General features: G+C 46.3%; 1 protein-coding gene across 1 annotated transcript; it reads left to right on the forward strand.

Moving 5' to 3' along the window:
* Positions 1–5,885: 5,885 nt before the first annotated feature.
* On the forward strand, positions 5,886–20,662 carry LOC146378613 (F-BAR and double SH3 domains protein 2-like). Its single transcript, XM_084941619.1, has 7 exons — positions 5,886–5,987; positions 10,527–10,625; positions 10,915–11,067; positions 11,164–11,298; positions 18,671–18,754; positions 19,928–20,111; positions 20,196–20,662. Exons 1-7 carry the CDS (start codon positions 5,886–5,888, stop codon positions 20,432–20,434), a joined length of 996 nt encoding a protein of 331 aa, XP_084797745.1. The 3' UTR covers positions 20,435–20,662.
* The last annotated feature ends 874 nt before the right edge of the window (positions 20,663–21,536 follow it).

Genomic DNA, 21,536 nt, shown 5'->3' on the forward strand with positions numbered 1-21,536 from the left:
ACATGTATGTATGTATGTATATGTTTTTTGTGCTCAGATGAGGTTTGAAGTGTCTGTGTGGTGCAGCTGGTCTGGTCTGTCTCTGTACAGTCGAGGCTGCACCCACCTATAAAAGGTGGAGGCTCACCAGGACATGCACACCTCACAAGTTCCCGGCTCTCTCGACTCGGTTGAAGACGGGTTTCTTGGAGAAGGGGAGGGCAGTGAGGCACAGTCCCCCGTCCCCCGACGCCCCTCGCGATGCCCCTCCTTCTTCGACTAACCCTCTGCAGAGGAGCCGTGAGAGCCAGGAACTTGTGAGTTTTGTATGTCCACTCAGGCATCATTCAAACCTGGTCTGTAGGAAGTTCCTGTCAGAAGGAGGGGGCACCGCGAGGGCGTCGAGGGGCGGAAGGCGGTGCCTTAGTGCCTCCCTCCTTCTGACATTGTAAAGGAACCCTAACTTTATTACTTTTTTTAATAGTAAGATATATATATATATGTATGTATATGTTTTTTGTCCTCAGATGAGGTTTGAAGTGTCTGTGTGGTGCAGCTGGTCTGGTCTGTCTCTGTACAGTCGAGGCTGCACCCACCTATAAAAGGTGGAGGCTCACCAGGACATGCACACCTCACAAGTTCCCGGCTCTCTCGACTCGGTTGAAGACGGGTTTCTTGGAGAAGGGGAGGGCAGTGAGGCACAGTCCCCCGTCCCCCGACGCCCCTCGCGATGCCCCTCCTTCTTCGACTAACCCTCTGCAGAGGAGCCGTGAGAGCCAGGAACTTGTGAGTTTTGTATGTCCACTCAGGCATCATTCAAACCTGGTCTGTAGGAAGTTCCTGTCAGAAGGAGGGGGCACCGCGAGGGCGTCGAGGGGCGGAAGGCGGTGCCTTATTGCCTCCCTCCTTTCTGACATTGTAAAGGAACCCTAACTTTATTATTTTTTTAATAGTAAGATATATATATATATGTATGTATATGTTTTTTGTGCTCAGATGAGGTTTGAAGTGTCTGTGTGGTGCAGCTGGTCTGGTCTGTCTCTGTACAGTCGAGGCTGCACCCACCTATAAAAGGTGGAGGCTCACCAGGACATGCACACCTCACAAGTTCCCGGCTCTCTCGACTCGGTTGAAGACGGGTTTCTTGGAGAAGGGGAGGGCAGTGAGGCACAGTCCCCCGTCCCCCGACGCCCCTCGCGATGCCCCTCCTTCTTCGACTAACCCTCTGCATAGGAGCCGTGAGAGCCAGGAACTTGTGAGTTTTGTATGTCCACTCAGGCATCATTCAAACCTGGTCTGTAGGAAGTTCCTGTCAGAAGGAGGGGGCACCGCGAGGGCGTCGAGGGGCGGAAGGCGGTGCCTTAGTGCCTCCCTCCTTTCTGACATTGTAAAGGAACCCTAACTTTATTATTTTTTTAATAGTAAGATATATATATATATGTATGTATATGTTTTTTGTGCTCAGATGAGGTTTGAAGTGTCTGTGTGGTGCAGCTGGTCTGGTCTGTCTCTGTACAGTCGAGGCTGCACCCACCTATAAAAGGTGGAGGCTCACCAGGACATGCACACCTCACAAGTTCCCGGCTCTCTCGACTCGGTTGAAGACGGGTTTCTTGGAGAAGGGGAGGGCAGTGAGGCACAGTCCCCCGTCCCCCGACGCCCCTCGCGATGCCCCTCCTTCTTCGACTAACCCTCTGCAGAGGAGCCGTGAGAGCCAGGAACTTGTGAGTTTTGTATGTCCACTCAGGCATCATTCAAACCTGGTCTGTAGGAAGTTCCTGTCAGAAGGAGGGGGCACCGCGAGGGCGTCGAGGGGCGGAAGGCGGTGCCTTAGTGCCTCCCTCCTTCTGACATTGTAAAGGAACCCTAACTTTATTATTTTTTTAATAGTAAGATATATATATATATATATGTATGTATGTATATGTTTTTTGTCCTCAAAGGAGGTTTGAAGTGTCTGTGTGGTGCAGCTGGTCTGGTCTGTCTCTGTACAGTCGAGGCTGCACCCACCTATAAAAGGTGGAGGCTCACCAGGACATGCACACCTCACAAGTTCCCGGCTCTCTCGACTCGGTTGAAGACGGGTTTCTTGGAGAAGGGGAGGGCAGTGAGGCACAGTCCCCCGTCCCCCGACGCCCCTCGCGATGCCCCTCCTTCTTCGACTAACCCTCTGCAGAGGAGCCGTGAGAGCCAGGAACTTGTGAGTTTTGTATGTCCACTCAGGCATCATTCAAACCTGGTCTGTAGGAAGTTCCTGTCAGAAGGAGGGGGCACCGCGAGGGCGTCGAGGGGCGGAAGGCGATGCCTTAGTGCCTCCCTCCTTCTGACATTGTAAAGGAACCCTAACTTTATTACTTTTTTTAATAGTAAGATATATATATGTATGTATGTATATGTTTTTTGTCCTCAGATGAGGTTTGAAGTGTCTGTGTGGTGCAGCTGGTCTGGTCTGTCTCTGTACAGTCGAGGCTGCACCCACCTATAAAAGGTGGAGGCTCACCAGGACATGCACACCTCACAAGTTCCCGGCTCTCTCGACTCGGTTGAAGACGGGTTTCTAGGAGAAGGGGAGGGCAGTGAGGCACAGTCCCCCGTCCCCCGACGCCCCTCGCGATGCCCCTCCTTCTTCGACTAACCCTCTGCAGAGGAGCCGTGAGAGCCAGGAACTTGTGAGTTTTGTATGTCCACTCAGGCATCATTCAAACCTGGTCTGTAGGAAGTTCCACTCGGCAGCGACAGATGGCCGCCCCTTCCTGAGCCTTGTTCTGTCGGAGGTTTCTCCCCGTTAAAAGGGAGTTTTTCCTCCCCACCGTCGCCAAGTGCTTGCTCATAGGGGATTTTTTGGGCTTTTTTTTTTTTAAACCAACCGCTGATAAGTTCACTGGCATCAAGTTTAGGACTCTGCAAATATTTAAATGGATAATTCGTCATCAAGTGAGGAATGATCCATTTAAATCATATTTGAGAGTCACATATATTTGTATATAAATATGATTTGTTGGACAATAAGGCCAATCACAGACTAATTTGGACAATTGGGAAAAATTAAATAAATAAAAAAAATTGGATAAAATGCATGTGTCATTGTTTCATATTGATTTCAAATAACATACCATTTGATTTCAACATATTTTTGTTACACTTGCAGTGGTGTTATTTTGTTATGATCCTGTTCATTTTAAATATAAATATAAATATAAATCATCTAAATAGAAATGGAAAACTAGAAAAATTAAAAATATAGCTTTACTAATCTGAAAGTTATTTGTCATTGGAGCCATCATTCCCACAGTGGAAACACATTATTTCATATTATGTTCAATTCAGTAGTTAAAAGTATAAAATTTAATAATGTCTATTTTTAGTTTACTTTGTTAATAAACACATTTTTTAGTATTTTAGAAACACTAACATCATACATATCAAAATATGAAGCAATGTTTTAACTCCCATTTACATACAGACCTGTGGCCAACTTTATAAACCATTTTGAATTTTTTCCAGCTGAGGCGTTCAAAACAGATATACTTTTGATTGTCACGGTGTTATTTGGGCAGCTGCCTGCCTAATATAACATAACATCACCACAATATTTACATTAAATGAGGAAATGTATCTTTGTTTCCTCAGCTAAGACTGCTTGGCTGCTGTAGCTTGTGTTTATGTTGAGAGTGACATCTGATTTAAAAGCAAGAAGCAAAAGCTACTGAGCACCATCAGTCAGCACAGAGGCAATGCTACAAATTTAAGGAACAAAGGTCAATTCTTTGTGTGTGTACATGCACAGAGCACATGTGCACACGGTTGTGCAGATTAACTCACAGATGTATATGGCAGCTCACGTTTGTGGCATTGACATTGTTTTCCAATCTTAAATGTAATACATACATTTCCGTCATTGGCCATAATTCTTGCAAGGAAGGGACTCAAAGGTCACAAGTTATTAAATAAAATTAATTAAACACACCATTAAAAGAAGTTCACTATTCACTCCTTAAACATCATAGCTAGCAGCAGTTATTTATATCTATGAAAGAGAGAGCTTAATTGTTTGATTAAGCTGGTTGATTAAATAAGTTGGGGGAGCAAAAGTAAAATGAGCTACTTGTGGGATACTATTTAACTTGGGTTGGGTTGGGTAAGCTGCTCATTTTATGCTCATTTTACTTTTCAGATGGTGTCAAGCCTGGCAGTTTGGTGTAATTGTTAGCCTAGTAATTCATAGTAATATATTTCTCACACACAACCTCAACCTCTGCCTCTCCATGTGAGCAGAGACGCAGCAGCATCTTCTTTCTACAGGAAGCCTGATTAAAATGTGAGGCATTTATACGGTGTACAAGATTAAAGAATATAAAACTGATATTACTAAACCTGATTTCCTTCCATCTATTTTCTGCTGCTTATCTGAGTCCGGTCATGATGCCCAGACGTCCCCCTCCCCAGCCACCTACTCCTGCTCTTCCTGGAGAACAGTGAGCCGCCACTCTGGTGCCTTTCGGTGTAAACGAGTAGCTTTCCAAATAACTCAGCTCTTCATCATGTTTCTAAGGCAGAGCTCAGACATCCTTCAGAAGATGCTCATTTGTGTCAGATTTTAGCCATAGGTAAAGGTATGACTGTAGACTGACGGGTAAATCAACAGGGATCAATACCCTGCTCCTCTTTTTTCCAATACAAGTTCCTCTATCAAATCATTTTTTGACACTTGAGTCAGCAGTCCAAGCAGAGATGTCCAGAAGTTCCTTTTCCCACTTAAGTGGTATTTATGGTCACACAAATGCGTCTGACAACAGACAGGCAGCGAATACTGGGATACCACGGCGAGCCGGCCGAGATACATAATGTGTCCCAGTGTGTCCAGTGTGTGTTTGGTCTGCCCTTACCAGCTCGTCTAGGAGACATTCTGGAGGCCTCCTATTTCAGATGCCAGTCAAACCACCTACACTGGCTCCTTTCTTTTCTGTGAATGATCACAGTTGAGGAGGAGAAGCTATGCTGTCCCCTGGTATGGTCTCCCCAAGGCAGCTGGTTCTTGATGAGGGGCCAAACTTAAGTACAATTCAAAAGACCAAAGTTACTAGCCTGGGACCAGTACTGGGGAGGTTTCTTTTTTTTCCAGAACAGCTGATAGCTGTGCCCCATGAGTTCAGCTTAAAATATCCACACAGGTACTTCGTCCTCCCTCGGGTGGGCAGAGAGCTTTGTGGTCCAGGTGGTGGTCCAGTCCCCGGCTGCTTTAGCTGGCTTTAGAAAAAACCTGAAATTAGAATTAAAACTGTTTGTACCTTCACCTGTGTTACTTACAGTGATATGTTATGTCATTTGTTAACTGTCTCTTTAAGCTTTCAGCAGCTGGAGGGTGAGCGTTTGTTAAAAATAGTCTGTGTGAAAATAGGCAGGCGGTGAACTCGAGCCTGTGATACGTTTTTAATGTCAGGCTGTGACCACAAACACCAGAGTGGTCATCAGCATTCAGATCAGCTGATAGTAACCAGAAACGGCTTTATGGTCATTCTCTTAATTGTTATTGCCGTTTTCTTTTATTTGACTTGTGTAAAATAATAAAAAGCTGATTTGGGTTCATTTCATAAGCAAATCAAATAACTTAATACAACAGAAATAAACTGACAGAGTAGTGGAAAATAAAAAATTATAAATGTGGCTCTAAGCTACACGGATCACTGGCCACAATTCATTCAGCTGGAGGTCTTTTTTTTTTTTAAAGTTAATTTTAAATAGAAATAAATGTGGGCAAGAAATTAAAACTAAATAGGGAGCAAGCCTGAACCCTAAAGGCTTTACTAAGTGTTAATTATGCAGGTTTAGACATGGGCTGATTTGTAAGCTTGTGATAAACCTTAAATAAGTATATATGTATATTTTTGTCTGTTCCCTTGAAACACATGCAGGTTCTGCAGGAGTTTCACCAGCAGCTGTTTGTGCAGAAGAACATGGCGTTCCAGCAAGCACCAGACTTCATGTTCCAGCCTGTCGACTCAGACACGGTAAATACTGATGTTTTTCTCTTTTTATTCATTATTAAATGCATAAAATATCACATGCGATTGCTTTTAGTGATTATTGGGGAAAATAAACTCGTATTTATTATGCATGGAATGAAATCCCCAACCTTAAAAATTTAGAACTCAACATGATTTCTCTAAAATGTTCAAGTAAAACTTGAAGAATCATTTTTGAAACTATTAAAATCCAAATCTCAAAGTGTTTGGGTTGCTTTTAATACAAATTTTGTAGCATAAAATAAGGTACGTGTTTGACTAATTTAGTTGGCAGGAGGTGTTGATCAGTTTACCGGAAAATCAATTTCTACAGAAAGGTGAAGTGAAAATGTGGATCCTTCAGGTTTGAACTGCACAGGTTGGAAACCACAGATAAAATGCTGTAATGAAAACAGATCAGAGGAGATTGTTGAGAAGTGGAACAAAGCTCAACAGATGACAGATTCATTTGTTTAGACAACAATCAATACAAAATCAGACGAGTGGAACAAGCAGCTCACGGGCATCCTGAAAGCTGAGCTGGCCGGGCCACGTGGCCACAAAAGCCCGGACTGGACTCGGCTCAGGACCTTGATGCTCAAAGCGGCTTTAGGCAGAGCAGATCCACCATTTTGGTCCAGAGTTAAACATCTCAACAATACCAGATGCAGAAAAGATTTTTTGTTTTTAGACATTCATGATCACTGGATTATGAAGCTTGAGAAGCTGGGGGATGACTTTTCCTCTAAATTGATACACAAGCAGGAAAAAATGTTCAAATTTTTCTAATTTTCTAAAAATTTGTAAGTAACAGACAAAGTAGCTCCATTGTTTGAGTGTCAATAATCTGTCTGCACTGAAACAAACGACTAATTTAAATAGATTTTAATCACAAAAGTGCTGCACACACATTATGGAACAGTCTGGGTAAGAAGTCAAAGCAGGAAACATAATAAGTCCTGCGTGATTGGTCTTTATCTTTGTTAGTCTGAACTATGAGCCTGAAGGCAGAACAGTGAACTCTTGACTTTGTACTGTACTCCTCGCCCTGCACAGGAACTTAGATTATTTCCCATTTTTAGTTTTTATTTACAGATGTGTCGTCTCATTTCCTCACCGTGGGACTACTTCCAGCTCGTGTTTGTTCCGACTTTATCAGACTGTTTATCTTCCTAAATAAATGCACAACCTCTACTTTTAATTTGCACTTCAGTACACACACACACACAAATACATATATATATATATATATATATATATATACACACACACCTTTTAAAAAGCATATCTTAACTAGTCGCTGTCCTAAACACAGAGGAATATCTGCACAATATAATGACATTTTCCATTTTTATTGTTAATGCACACCACGCACTTATTCCTCTGAACTTCACACTTCCAGGAAGTGTAAACAGATAAACGCGTGCTTTAAAGATTGTCTCAGCTCATTGTCCTCACTTCTAAATGACCTGTGATTATAAGACAAGATACAGACACAGTAATCTGGAAAAGACTGTCACTGTTTTCCATTTACTTTTTCTTCCAAGCTCTCGTTTTGTCTTGTGCTTTAAATCAAAGAGTTTCGCCTCGTTTTAGAAGTCCAAACACTTGTTGTTTATTCATCTTGAGCCATAAGGTTATGAAAAGAGACATAGTATCTGCAGTCTTCTTTATCTGTGATTACCTGGTCTATTTCAGTCATTTTAGAGGCCATCAAAATCCATCTGGCAGCATCAGGCAAAATCTACCTAACTGATATCTGACAGATGCCAGCTAGAAGATGATCCTGGTATAAATATGGAGAAGTTTCATTTGCACTCACTTGGTAGCACACATGTTAAGAGCTTTGAGAGTTTTACTCAAAATGCTGTATTCGCCGGTGAATTAATAGAAAACACACAAAACATCCGGCAGCACCGATGTTTGCTTCTGTTTCTCCACATCATAGAGATTAAATTGGTGCAGGATTGCTGTTTGAAACTACTTGAAACAACTCAAAGTTGATTAAAGGAAACAAGATTTTGGCTTTAGATTGTGGCATGTGGGTTAAAGTTGATTATTTGCAGTTTTTTTGTTTGTTTGTTTTTTACCAGAGCTTTAATGTGTTTTTCCAGCCCTGTTAATTTCACATAGATATCTCCTGTACTTATAAAATTATGAATCTTCAAAAGCGCAGTTGAAAAAGTTTTACATTTCAACCCACCACTATGCACTTTCTGCGCCTATAATTCATAAAAATGTACTAAAGTTATTACACATATATATTCAGCTGATTGTAACGGGGTCATGTGGGGTCATGTGTGTGTGGAATGACCCAGGATTTTTATTTTATAAAACACCCGCAGGTCTGAACCTCCCTTTCTACATGATAGCCCTGTGCAACAGGTCATGTAACATGTAACAGGCCTTTAAAGTTAGGTAAGAAGTTTACAGAAAATCGAATGCTGCTGTTCACCTCATGATTGCCACAATATGGCTGGTGAAATGATGCTGCTGAGATAACTTCCCAGAGTTGCTAAATTCTTCCTTCCTTCCTTCTTTGCTTCCCTCCGACTGTTTTGCATCTGTTACGCTCTCAGCTTTATGGATTTCTCAGTTCAACTTGACTGCCTGGATTGTTTTTCAGTGCCAGTTCAGGTCTGAAACCTCTGCTGTGGTCAAAATCTGCCCTGGGAGCTGCACTTTAGGTGATAAAAGTAGATATGCGTATATAAAATACACATCCTAAACTCCTTTACGAGTCCCATTGCAGACATGGGTGCAATTCAGGTGCACCTGCTCATGAAGCCCGCAGTGTCTCCTTGTGGCCTTAAGTCTATTTTAAATAATTTTACAGCCACATTTGGCTTTTATTGGATTCTTTGCCCACTATAAAAATTAATGTAAATGTCAGCTTTGGTCCAAAAATATTTTCCTATCAGGCTGTAAGGTGACGCCGCAGGTCTGCCAAGCGATGTGTTACGACTCCCGTTCGTGGATGTAAAAGAGTCCGATTCTGACACCGTGCAGTGAATTAAGTTACACATGGTGTATGTAAATGATTAAAGCACGGTGTGGATATTTGAAAACACAGCAGGTAACACTGGTCTTTGTGCTCCGAGTAAAGCGTGTGATCGTTATTCACAGCGATCCAGTAACCAAATGACTTCAAATCGAATCATACAGTCAGTCAAATAAGATGTTATATTTAAAACAGCAGATACACATAGGAGATAGGTTTTCTTTATTGTAATGACATAAGCATGTTCTCTTCTTGTTGTGTAAGAGACGATTTGACTGGATGGCTGTTCGACACAGAAACGTCCTGAAAGTCCATCTGTTACAATCCGGTCAGTGCCAGCGTAGCACCATCTGCTGTTTCGCAACAGAAACAACTTCTCTGTGTTTTGTCAGATTCATAAAGCGAAGCAAAAAAATTGGCAAATTCTGGTTTTAAACATAAAGCACCTTAAAAAAAGTCCCACAAAGTTGATGTTTAAATTCTCTTTTAGGGTGTAAAAATCTGCTAGTTTTAGAGCTACAGATTACTTGTTGAGCCCTCTATTGTTAAAAATAGATCCTGTAGCTTTTTTGGAGAATCTGTGGATTTAAAAATATGTTAAAATTAGTCCATGTTTTCATATTGAGAAAAAATGTAATGCTAGACCTGCCCCCATCCTGCAACAGCAGCAGTTGAGGCAATATATTTACCCATCAGTCATGTCTAGGTAGCTCTGGCTCACGTTACTGCAGCCTTCTAATCAAAATGCATTTGCAATCTCTATTTTAAATTTTATTTTCTTGTTCTCACTGCCTTGAGCCTCTTCTGTTTAAGCACATTTTGCATGTTATGAAATGTGCTCTATAAATAAAATTGGCATTGACATAAATTTCTATGCCTATCAAAATGATATCCTCAGCAGTTAAAGGTATGAGTGGTGGTCATTTTTGTTGCTTTTGCTTTCACTATATAATGAATAAACCCATATAAGGAAAAGTCATGAAATATGATTATCATGGGATTTTAATTTAACAGTTTTTACAATTCCAGAGGAGTCAAAATGACCCTTTGGACATGATGAGTGTGACGTTCTGCAAAGAGAAGGAAATCCTCTGGGAAGTTTAAGTCTCTGAATCTAAACGTGCGTGTTATGTCTGTGTTTGGGTTTGGAGTTATTCTGATGTGGTTTGTCACCCCTTACTCACACAATCCCTGGAAAATCTTTGCAGGAAGTGTACAAAATGCACTGATGTGTCACTTTTTTCCATTAAACTGGAATTTGGCCTTTAATGCAGCGAAGCCGGTCAACTGGATGATAATAATAAACCTCGGCATCATAAACTCCTCCATATTTTACTGTGGCATGAAAGGATAAAATTGATAAGAGCTCCGTCTCACTGGTTTATTGCGAAAGCTGGTTTAAGATAAGTGAGCACAGTTCGTGCAGCGACCTGTTTCCAGATGTCCCTGGTTATGTTGATCGCTTTATTGTTGGACCGTTTCCATCTATTCCATGTGTTCCTTTGTATACGTCACCACAATAGTTGTAATTGTTTTGTTTTCAGGCCCTGGAGGAGTACGGGACCCAGGAAGCTTCGGAGCCAAACAACAGCGAGCTGGAGACCAAGATGGAGGTGGCCAGGCAGAGTCTCCGCAGGGCAGAGGTCCATCTTCTGAATCAGTTTCTCCTTATTTAAAGTTGCCCCAGTGTGCCACCTGCTGGTTTGAAAGGTGAAGTGACAGATTTAAAGGATTAATGTTTTGTTAGAAGAGAGCAGAGGTGTTTAAAACACATTAAGTATTTATTTTATTTTCATACTAATCTCATTGTGTTTTCTTTAAAGAAAACACAATGAGATCAGTATTCTTTGGGGGGGTGGGGGGCTTGTCAGTGGGTTGTGAAAGTCTAGTGGTCTTTAACTCACCTTTATTTTATTTATTTTTTGCTGCTAGACGGTGAAAGCGAAAGCCGAGGCCCGGCTGGACCTGCTAAGGGAGGCGGGAGTCCCGGTTGAAACGTGGCTGAAGAGTGCGATGAACCAGGTGATGGAGGAGCTGGAGAACGAGCGCTGGAACAACCTCAGTACCCACGATCCTTCACTCTCCGTAAGACAAAAACTCCAATTCCACAGTGCTGTAGTTTTGAAGTATATGCGCTGTAGATTTGTGCCCTAAACGCAGATGTCGGTCTAACATCCGTAGGTAACAGCAGACTTGGAGCGAGAGGATGAAGAGGAGATGGAGGACAGCGGTGAAGTGTTGGATGACAGCAGCTCCAGCCCCTCCAGCACCTTGAAAAACTATCCACTCACCTGCAAAGTGCTCTACTCCTACAAGGTAACGGCACACGCTTAAGCAGAGTCGTAGCCGATGAGTCAGTCAGTGCCCAGAGAAATGGGGACATCTACAAAGCCTCATGTGTTTGTATCAATCAGTGTCGCTGCTCTGGAAAAAACACTGTTTGATTGCTGTTGCAGCATCTCGCTTTCTGTATTGACAACTCGTTAAAATACGTGTACAGGCCGGCCTTGCCTCGAGCTCGAGGCACGGGGAGTGCGTGTTGGGAGTTACAGAAGCAGTCATTATTAGAAAATGCAGGAAGCTGGCGTAGCTGGATATTGATGGATGAAGATTCAGGAGCCACAAAAAATGTGTTTTTAGAAGAACAGTGACTTGCAGAGTTACACGTTCTGTCCTCTGTAAACCTCATTGTAATGCAGAATACATAAAACGGCTGGAAGTGAAAGGAGAAGTATTTTTAACCCTTGTGCGCCCTGGACCAAAAAAAAAAAAAAGAAGGGGGGGGGGGTCACGCAGACCCCGGCAGCGCGGAACCAGGTCTCGTCGTGAAACAGGGCGCCGGTTCGCGGTGGGGGCAGATGGGGGTCAGGCGGACCCCCGGCTATAGCGGGTCTCGTCACAGCGTCGGACAAAGGCACCTAATTGGTTGTAACCCTCCATCGATCGCGTAAGTTACGATGGCAAACCTTCGGGTCTGGAGGGACCCCAAAGCGCCACGGCAACAACTCTCAACTTCACATTATCATCATCATCATCGTCGTCTCCTTCTCGAGAGTGTTCGCGTACACTGGCCTCAGTAAGGACCTCGGACTCTCCGTTCCTCCTCGACCTCCTTCCTCCTTCTCCCCCGTTCTCCTGCTCCCCGCAGGCGAGCGCTTAGCCGGATGGGCCCCGGGTTACGCGTAAACCGGCCCAAGTGGGGACCGCGGGCGCTCCGTGCTCCGTGGGTACTCTGTGACCCCTTAGTGATCATGATGGGGTATTTCGCCACCCCACACCACATTCGTAAGTTACGATGGCAAATACTGGGGTCTCGAGGGACCCCGAACGACCGGAGCAAACATCTCTCAACTTCACATCATCATCATCATCATCACCATCGTCTCCTTCCTCCTTCTCCTTGGTCCTTCTACCCTGCGCTTGCAAACGCTCAGCTTTACAGAGGGTAGTCTTCACGTAAACAGGCCCTCTCCTCAGTTTTCCTGGGCCTCACTGTTGGACGCTTGGCTTTACAGAGGGCAGAGTTCGCGTAAACCGCCCTCCTTGAGGGCCTCAGACTCTCCCTGCCGCCTTCCTACCTCCTTCTGCTCCATTCTCCTGCTCCTCGCAGGCAAGCGCTTAGCCGGGTGGGCCCCAAGTTACGCGTAAACCGGCCTTCGCGAGGACTGGGGGTACTCTCTGCTCCGTGGGTACACTGTGACCCCTTAGTAATGGCGATGGGGTATTTCGCAACCCCAATGCACATTCGTAAGTTACGATGACAAACACTGGGGTCTGGAGGGACCCCGAAACGTCGGAGGAAACAACTCTCAACTTCAGATCATCATCATCATCGTCTCCTTCTTGGCAGTTTTCGCGTAAACCGGCCTAAGTAAGGACCTCGGACACTACCTGCCTCCTAGTCCTCCCTCCTTCTCCTCGGTTCTCCTGTGCCTCGCTGTCGGACGCTTAGCTTTGCAGAGGGCAGTGTTCGCGTAAACTGGCCTCTATGAGGACCTCGGACGCCCCCTGCATCCTTGCCCTCCTACCTCCTGCTCCTCGGTTCTCCTGCTCCTCGCAGGGGAGCGCTTAGCCGGATGGGCCCCAGGTTATGCGAAAACAGGCCTCTGTGAGGACCTCGGACTCCCCCTTTCTTCTAGTCCTCCTACCTCCTTCTGTTCCTTTCTCCTGCTCCTCGCAGGGGAGCACTTAGCCAGGTGGGCCCCGGGTTACGTTTAAACCGGCCTTCGCGAGGACCGGGGATGCTCTCTACTCCACGATTACTATGGGGTCAAAGTGTACCCACGATGGGGTATTTCGCAACCCCAATGGACATTCGTAAGTTACGATGGCAAACACTGGGGTCTGGAGGGACCCCCAAGCACCACGGCAACAACTCTCAACTTCACATCATCATCATCATCATCATCATCGTCTCCTTCTCGAGAGTGTTCGCATAAACCAGCCTAAGTGAGGACCTCGGACTCTCCCTGAGTCCCCGTCCTCCTTCCTCCTTCTCCTCGGTTCTCCTGTGCCTCGCTGTCGGACGCTTAGCTTTGCAGAGGGCAGTGTTCGCGTAAACTTGCCTCCATGAGGACCTCGGACGCCTCCAACATCCCAGTCCTCCTACCTCCTGCTCCTCGGTTCTCCTGCTCCTCGCAGGGGAGGGCTTAGCCGGACGGGCCCCGGGTTACGCGTAAACCGGCCTAAGTGAGGACCTCGGACTCTCACAGCCTCCTAGTTCTCCTTCCTCCTTCTGCTCCGTTCTCCTGCTCCTCGCAGGCAAGCGCTTAGCCGAATGGGCCCCGAGTTACGCATAAACCGGCCTTCATGAGGACCGGGGGTACTCTCTGCTCCGTGGGTACACTGTGACCCCTTTGTAATTGCGATGGGGTAATTTGCAACCCCAGTGCACATTCGTAAGTTACGATGGCAAACACTGGGGTCTGGAGGGACCCCGAACCGCCGGAGCAAACAACTCTCAACTTCACCTCATCATCATCATCAATGTCTCCTTCTCGGCAGTGTTCGCATAAACCGGCCTAAGTGAGGACTTCGGACTCTCCCTGCCTCCCCGTCCTGCGACCTCCTTCTGCTCCGTTCTCCTGCTCCTCGCAGGTGAGCGCTTTGCCGGATGGGCCTTGGGTTACGCGTAAATGGGCCTAAGTGAGGACCACGGGCTCTCCGTTGCTCCTCGTCTTCCTTGCTCCTTCTCCATCGTTCTCCTGCGCCTCGCTAGTGAAAGAGCAGCTGCTTGGCCTGCCTATTACGCGAACACCGCCCTCCAGTTGGACCTCAGGCTCTCCGAGCCTCCTCGTCCTCCTTGCTCCCTCTACATCCTTGTCACGCTCCTCGCTAGAGTACGCTTAGGTTTGCAGAGGGTGGGTTTTGCGAAAACCGCTGTCGGTGAGGACATCGAGCTCTCCGTTGCTCCTCGTCCTCCTTGCTCCTTCTCCATCATTCTCCTGCGCCTCGCTAGCGTACGCTTAGGTCTCCAGAGGGCCGTTTTCGCGAACACCCCCGTCGGTGAGGAACTCGGGCTTTCCGTGCCTCCGTGTCCTCCTTGCTCCTTCTCTACCGTTGTCATGCGCCTCGCTAGTGAAAGCGCAGCTGTTTGGCCTGCCTATTACGCGAACACCGCCCTCCGTTTATGCTCCTCCCTAGTGTATGCTTAGGTCTGCGGAGGGCCGGTTTCGCGAACACCCCCTTCGGTGAGGACCTCGGGCTCTCCGTTGCTCCTCGTCCTCCTTGCTCCTTCTCTACCGTTGTCATGCGCCTCGCTAGTGAAAGAGAAGCTGTTTGGCCTTCCTATTACGCGAACACCACCCTCCAGTTGGACCTCGGGCTCTGCGTTGCTCCTCGTACTCCTTGCTCCCTCTACATCGTTCTCAAGTGCCTCGCTAGTGAAAGCGCAGCCGTTTGGCCTGCCCATTACGCGAACACCGCCCTCCGTTTATGCTCTTCGCGAGCGTACGCTTAGGTCTGCGGATGGCCGGTTTCGCGAACACCGCCCTCTAGTTGGACCTCGGGCTCTCCGTTGCTCCTCGTACTCCTTACTCCCTCTACATCGTTCTCAAGCGCCTCGCTAGTGAAAGAGCAGCTGCTTGGCCTGCCTATTATGTGAACACCACCCTCCAGTTGGACCTGGGGCTCTCCATGCCCCTCGTCCTTCTTGCTCCCTCGCCTTCGTTCTCATCTGCCTCGCTAGTGAAAGACCAGCTATGTGGCCTGCCTATTACGCGAACACCGCCCTCCGTTTGGACTTCAGACACTCCTTGCCTCCTCCTCATCCTTGCTCCCTCTACATCGTTCTCAAGAGCCTCGCTAGCGTACGCTTAGGTCTGCGGAGGGCAGGTTACCTGAACACAGCCTTCCGTTTAGACCTCGGACCCTCAGTGTCTCCTCATCCTCCTTTCCCTTTTTTTAAAACATTTTCCTCGCTCTCACGCGACTCGCTGGCGAGCCCTTAGCTTTGGGGAGGGTGGGTTTCGCGAACACCACCGTCTGTGAGGAACCCAGTACCTCCTACACACACACACACACACACACACACACACACACACACACACACATACAGGAGGCAGTGAGGAGTAGAAGGAGGTTGTTGCTACGCCTGCGTCGCGAAACCAGGGCTCATTGTGTGTGCGCCCGGAGCAGCTACGTGGGAAACACATGGGACAACCGACCAGTTTGGGGCCATGGTTTATTCAACGTGTATTTTCAGTGTGGTTTAACTTGCTAATCTGATCTGAAATACTTTCCTTGAATGTGCCTTAATTTCACCTCTTTTTTTATTTCTTCTTTTCTTAGCTTACTGAAAATGTTGGCGACCAAAGGCCGGATCCAGGGATGTGTGCTGCTTGTGCTACTGGCGTTATGTGGGCAAACTGCTCGCTGTCAACATCGATACAAAGGTAAAGTGCAATCCCAGGGTTGTGTGCTGCTTGTGGTACTCACTTTATGTGGACAAACTGCTTGCTGTCAACATCAATACAAAGATAACAAAAGAATAGCCTAGTGTAACGTAGTGTTTTATGTTTTTTTTTTTTCTAGAATGATTCAAATGTTACTATCATTTCCCCAACCCCGCAGGCTCTGCGACCCGTGAAGAACTGAGACTCCTTCTGGTCGGTAAAACAGGATCGGGAAAGAGTGCATCCGGAAACACCATCCTGGGGGATGCGAACGCTTTCAAAGAAGACGTTTCGCCTGAGTCTGTCACCGACGGCTGAGGCAGAGGGCGAAGACGGAAGAAATATCGCTGTGATCGACACTCTGGGGCTGTCTTTTGGATGAAATAGATGAAATGGTGGATTTCAATGGAGGAAACCACTACACCAACAAGATGTATAAGGCGGCCCAGAAGAAACTCGAAGGAGAAAGGCTGAAGAGGAGAAAGGAGGAAGAACAAAGAAAAAGGGAAGAAGAGGAGAGGATCGAATTGAAGGAGCGGTGTAAATTCTTCCGCCTCGCTTCCCTGGGATTATTTGGCACAGGAGCGTACTTTACATCTTATGTTCTCATGGGGCTCGGTGGAGCCCTTGGATATTCTCAGTTAAAGACGCCGAGCTTGACGGTTGGGCGTCTTCTTTACTCGTCGATACCGTGAAAACTGCGTAGGTGTATCACCTACTCGACCTAGTGATCAACGAGTACCGCACCGAAGCATGCAACGGGTGCAAGACCAATCACCCCAGCCAGAGACAACACGAGTGTCTGCGAGTCTTGGTGTCAGGGTCCCTGTGCCTACCCGGTCGGCTCAGTATGGCTACATATGTTTTTCATTTTGTTCCTGCTCTCTCCCTTCCTCTCTTTCCCTCCTCCCTCTGCCAGGGCGGAGCTCACCTGTGGGCTTCTGCCCTTGGTCCACGCACCTGGTCGCCATCACGCACCTGTGGCTCGTTACGAGAGTGTTCCAGCTCCTTTATAAGACGGCAGCTCTGTGTTTCTCGTGGCTGGACGGTTGCCGACCCGCATTCCCTGGACCAACCCCTGTGTTTCCTGAGTGATTGAGTGTGCGAGGAGTGGAGTACGTCATCGTGTTTTCTGTGGAGTGTGGAGAGGAGCGTGAGGAGTGGACGGAGTGCGTGTGGACTTTCAGCGTCTTTTCCCTTTGTGTGTGGACCCCCGGAGCCCGGCTTCCCCCTCACCTCTGTAAATAGATCACCTGGTGTGCTGTAATAAAGATTCTTGTGTTTCCCAACTCAGAGCCTGCGCGTGTGTCCGTTCCATCCCGCTGTGACACTTGGAGGATGACTTTTACGCTGAACATTATTACAGCATCAGGAAAAGACTCCTCACGCCGCGTTTCATTCCTTCCATTCAACGTCTCCTGATCATGTATTCACAGCCACCGAAGGCGCTGTACAGCACCGAGCACCTGAAACACGGACAGTTTGTTGATATTGTAATCAAAAATACAGCCCCGGGGGGGGGGGGCATTTTAAAAACGCACCCTCCCTATTGCGCATGTCCCTAAAAGGTATGGCCTTCCAGATTGCCTCAGTTGTATCGTGAGTGTAATTTCAAATAAAATAAAATAAAACTCAGAAGCGTCTGTGTTCTGTCTTCTTCTCCTCATTATTATTATTATTATTATTATTATCATCATTATTATCATTATTGTGATTATGCTTCATTTTTATGTACTGGGGTATCAATGACCCCCACGCTGCCGCAGCAGCTTCTGTGCGTGGCCCCCAAGTGCTACGTTTTCTTTCCCGATCCCCTGACGAACCCATTAGAATCGCTCTGGGGCACTCTTCGACCCCAAATGATCGTTCTGTTTTTTTCATTTTCATTCACCTGTCTCTACTGAGGGTGGGGTACTTTGGGACCCCCGGGGTCTGGGGCTGCCCCGAAGGGGAGCACAAGGGTTAAGATTCTGTAGGTTTAACCATATTTTCTGGTAATTATATGATTAATATTTAAATCTTTTTAAGTGTCTTGTCATGTTCTCCTGTGCCTCTGTGGTTCTCTCCAGGTTCCTCCTTCAGTAAAATACAAACTTGTTAGATTAAAGCTTCTGTTACTGACACAGACAGCTGGAGACTCGATGGCTGAGTGTTCATTCCTGTTATATTTTCTAAAAGTGTGGTTGAAGTCTGCCGTCTGTGTGGTGCATTATAATGTGGATGCTCTCTGTGTTAGCCTACAAAGCTGGCTGGGATTTCCTCCATCCCTGCTGGATGGATGTCGTCATAAAATCTATTAAGATGTAAATACGGTTAACCTCTCCACACATGATTGAAATATTTGGATTGGACGTGGATCTTTAACATGTCACCAATTATAATTCTGACTTTGAAGTAAAGCCACTTTTTGTTTTGGCTGTTTTTAATCAGTTCCAGTTGTGTTTAACCCCCACTTGGATTTACTTTCCCAAACTTTGTGGCACTAATGATTCTGTGTCCAAACACCTGCTCTCTGAATTTGTACAGAAATTCTAGAGTAAGTGTGAGTTTTGTGCTGCTTTGGAGAATTAGTTGTTTTATATTAACAGAGTCCTGAGTAAAGTGTGGTATTAATGCAGGCATGGTCTCAGTGTTTTCTTCAGTGTTCTGGCTGATGTTATTGAAGCCACAGTGAGCATTTTTGTCCATTCACCAGTGTGGCGGTATTTGAAAAATATACATCACGGGTGAAATGAAGATGGTTAAACTGTTACATCGCAGCTTTAATTTGAATTAACGTGTTTGTCTGTCTGCAGGCTTCTCAGCCGGACGAGCTGACCATCGAGGAGCAGGAAATCTTGGAGGTCATCGATGATGGCGACATGGAGGACTGGGTCAAGGTACAATAATAACACAAACACAGTTGTGTAGCAGAAGCACTCTCATGTTTGAGGGTTGGTTGTTTTGTTTATTAGTTCACTCTCTGGCTCTTAGACTGTTTGACAAACATTTAGTTTCAGTTTTTATAAGACCTCGCACCGGTACAGACTATCTACTGGACGTTTTAGTGTTTCTCTGCGATCAGTTGGACTGATGTGGCTTCAGGAATTAGAATAATTCAACTAAAATGTGTGCGGTGCATTGAGGCAGGTCAGGTTGGCCTGGGTGGTAGAAGCTCTGCTGAACATAAAGACAAATCAAAAAATGTACAAATACACAGTTCTCTGCTTCTTTTTTTGGCCCCGCAGCCATGAAGGGCTGATGGGAGATTCTCGTCACCCAGCCGGGCAGGCAGGTGGGCGGGCATGGCACCCAAGTTTGTGAATGCAATAATTCATGAATGAGGCAGTTTTTAAATTCATACCTTAAGTGCAGCTACTGAAAATCTGGGCCAAATCCTGATTGATGGTGATCCAATCCTGCCTCAGCAGCGCTGCGGTTTGATCACAGTTTGTCAGCTTCTGCTTTTTAACAGCGGTTCGTGGACTCTTGATCAGTTTTAGATCTGCGGAGTGACCTGGTCATGGATATAAAATGTTAATTTGATGATCTCCCAGCTACTTAGTTATCATTTTCACTTTGTTTGTCACAGACTGTTACAAAGTTGCTCCTGGACCTTTGGGAGAAAATTTGAGAAGTCTTTGAGGACATTTTTCGGGTGGTCAGTGGTGTACACTTAAATGTAGAAATGTCAGCTGTGGATGCTCCCATCATTGTGTGAAGTCATTCTTTTATAAACGCCTCTGCAGAGCTGCTGGTGTGTAGTCATTGTGTACTTTGTGTGTGGTTGTTTTCAGATCATTTCCCTGAAGGAACATTGTGCATTGTTGCTGTTTTACTTTGGTTTATTGTGTAAGTCTGGCTTTCCTGTGAGCCATTGTGCAAATGTTCCACATGTTGAGCCAATATTTGATGTATATTTACTTAGGTGATTATCTTTTCATATACAGATATAGTGTTTTAATGGGGTATTTATTTTAATGAATATAATCATACATAAAAATGTGAGCAATATCATTTATATAGACCTGTTTTAGTGCTGTGATGTCTGTGTGCATTGTCTGTGTTTCCAGGCCAGAAACCGTAGCGGACAGGTGGGCTACGTCCCAGAGAAATACCTGCAGCTGCCCTCCTCCAACAGCCTGCTGAGCATGCTGCAGTCGCTGGCCGCGCTGGACGCCCGATCCCATTCCTCCAGCAACTCCACTGAACCTGAAACCGAACTCCCAACCGGCTCCGTCAACGGAGACTCCAGTGGTGAGATCCGCCTCCACCAGATAATATCGGAGTTTTGATTTCCTGCTTTGTTTAATACCCTCGTTGCCACTGTCTGTGTTGCAGTTTCATTCGCAAAGGCTTTGTACGACTACGCGGGACAAACGGAAGATGAGCTGTCGTTCCCAGAAGGCGCCATCATCCGCATCCTGAGCAGAGAGACCCACGAGGACGATGGCTTCTGGGAGGGCGAGTTTAACAGCGTTGTTGGTGTGTTCCCCGCAGTTCTTGTGGAGGATCTCACCGTGACCAGCGAGAATGGAGATGGGCAAAGAGACGGCAGCGCACAGGTAGGCTCACGCTGACTTAAATTTCATGTTCTACACAATTAAAGTTCTTCTGGTTGAACGCACACACACTGTGTCCCCCCCTGGATCAGCTGCCTCTACATCAGCGCAGTACAAATCTACTGTAGCAACTTATTTGTGACACTAAGTCCTGTGTTGTTAAATAATTTATTTCTTTTTATTTTATATAAAATATTAAAGTTTGCACACCTGTCCACTGTTTGTGTTGAAGGCTTCCCCGTCCACACTCTCTCAGTGCGACCGCTCCCCTCGTGGTCCCTTCCAGCCAGGACCTCTGCACAGCAGCCCCCTTCAGACCCACCGTGTCCTCTCCAGTGTCGAGTCCCTGCAGCGCCACAGCCTCTCCCATTGGCCGACCACCCTCCTATCACAACGGACACCACAGACCGCCGCCGGCTCCACACAAAAGCCCCTTTCACAGTAAGAATCTCTGGTTTGTCTGTGAGTGGTTATCTGTAAGAAAAAAGGCCGGTGTGAATAATAATCTGCCTCCTCTGCCCTCTTCAGGTCCAGCACAAAGCTCCCCCCAACCCCCCAAATACCCGGAGAGCGGCGGTGGCACCATCCGACCCGTGAGTAAAACCTTCCGTGGTGACGTAAATGACAGCAGACTTTTTTTTATCTTCATTTTAACTGAGCCGGTGGATTTTTACAGGTACGTGCCGCACCTCCGCACCCGAAGCAGCATCCTCGCGGGCAGGTGAAGCGGCGAGAGGAGGTTGAGATCACACTGGTGTGAAGGCGGCACCCCCTCGAGCAGGGACTCGTAAAAACAATCCCAAAGGAAACCCAAGGAAACTTAAAAACTCCTGAAGACGCCTGGAGACGGAAGAAGCCCCCCCACTCGGAGAAGGAACACCGCTGCGCCTTTTTCTTTTAACTTCCCGTTCAGTGTTCTCGTTTCTCAACACTACTTTACCCAGAGTTTGTACAAGGCTTCATTCTCACCCCCGAACAGTTAATAAGGTGATAACGAGCAAAAGAAGTTGATAGAAAAGTTAACATCATTTTATCCGTTAGTAAAAATAAGTGTGTTTGGACTCGCTGGCTGATATTTTAGGGAGTCGAGCTCATTCGTTCCCTTGCAGAGAGCTCAGTG

The sequence above is a fragment of the Perissodus microlepis genome, chromosome 10, assembly GCF_051167445.1.
Source record: "Perissodus microlepis isolate ML-2025 ecotype Zambia chromosome 10, ASM5116744v1, whole genome shotgun sequence".
Classification (NCBI taxonomy): domain Eukaryota; kingdom Metazoa; phylum Chordata; class Actinopteri; order Cichliformes; family Cichlidae; genus Perissodus; species Perissodus microlepis.

Bases quoted from the DNA above. Each gene is read 5' to 3' on its own strand.
- LOC146378613 (XM_084941619.1), top strand. From the start codon at position 5,886: ATGCAGGTTCTGCAGGAGTTTCACCAGCAGCTGTTTGTGCAGAAGAAC. The intron at 5,988-10,526 runs GTAAATACTGAT...TTTTGTTTTCAG, and splicing joins AGCCTGTCGACTCAGACACG to GCCCTGGAGGAGTACGGGAC. The intron at 18,755-19,927 runs GTACAATAATAA...CTGTGTTTCCAG, and splicing joins ACATGGAGGACTGGGTCAAG to GCCAGAAACCGTAGCGGACA.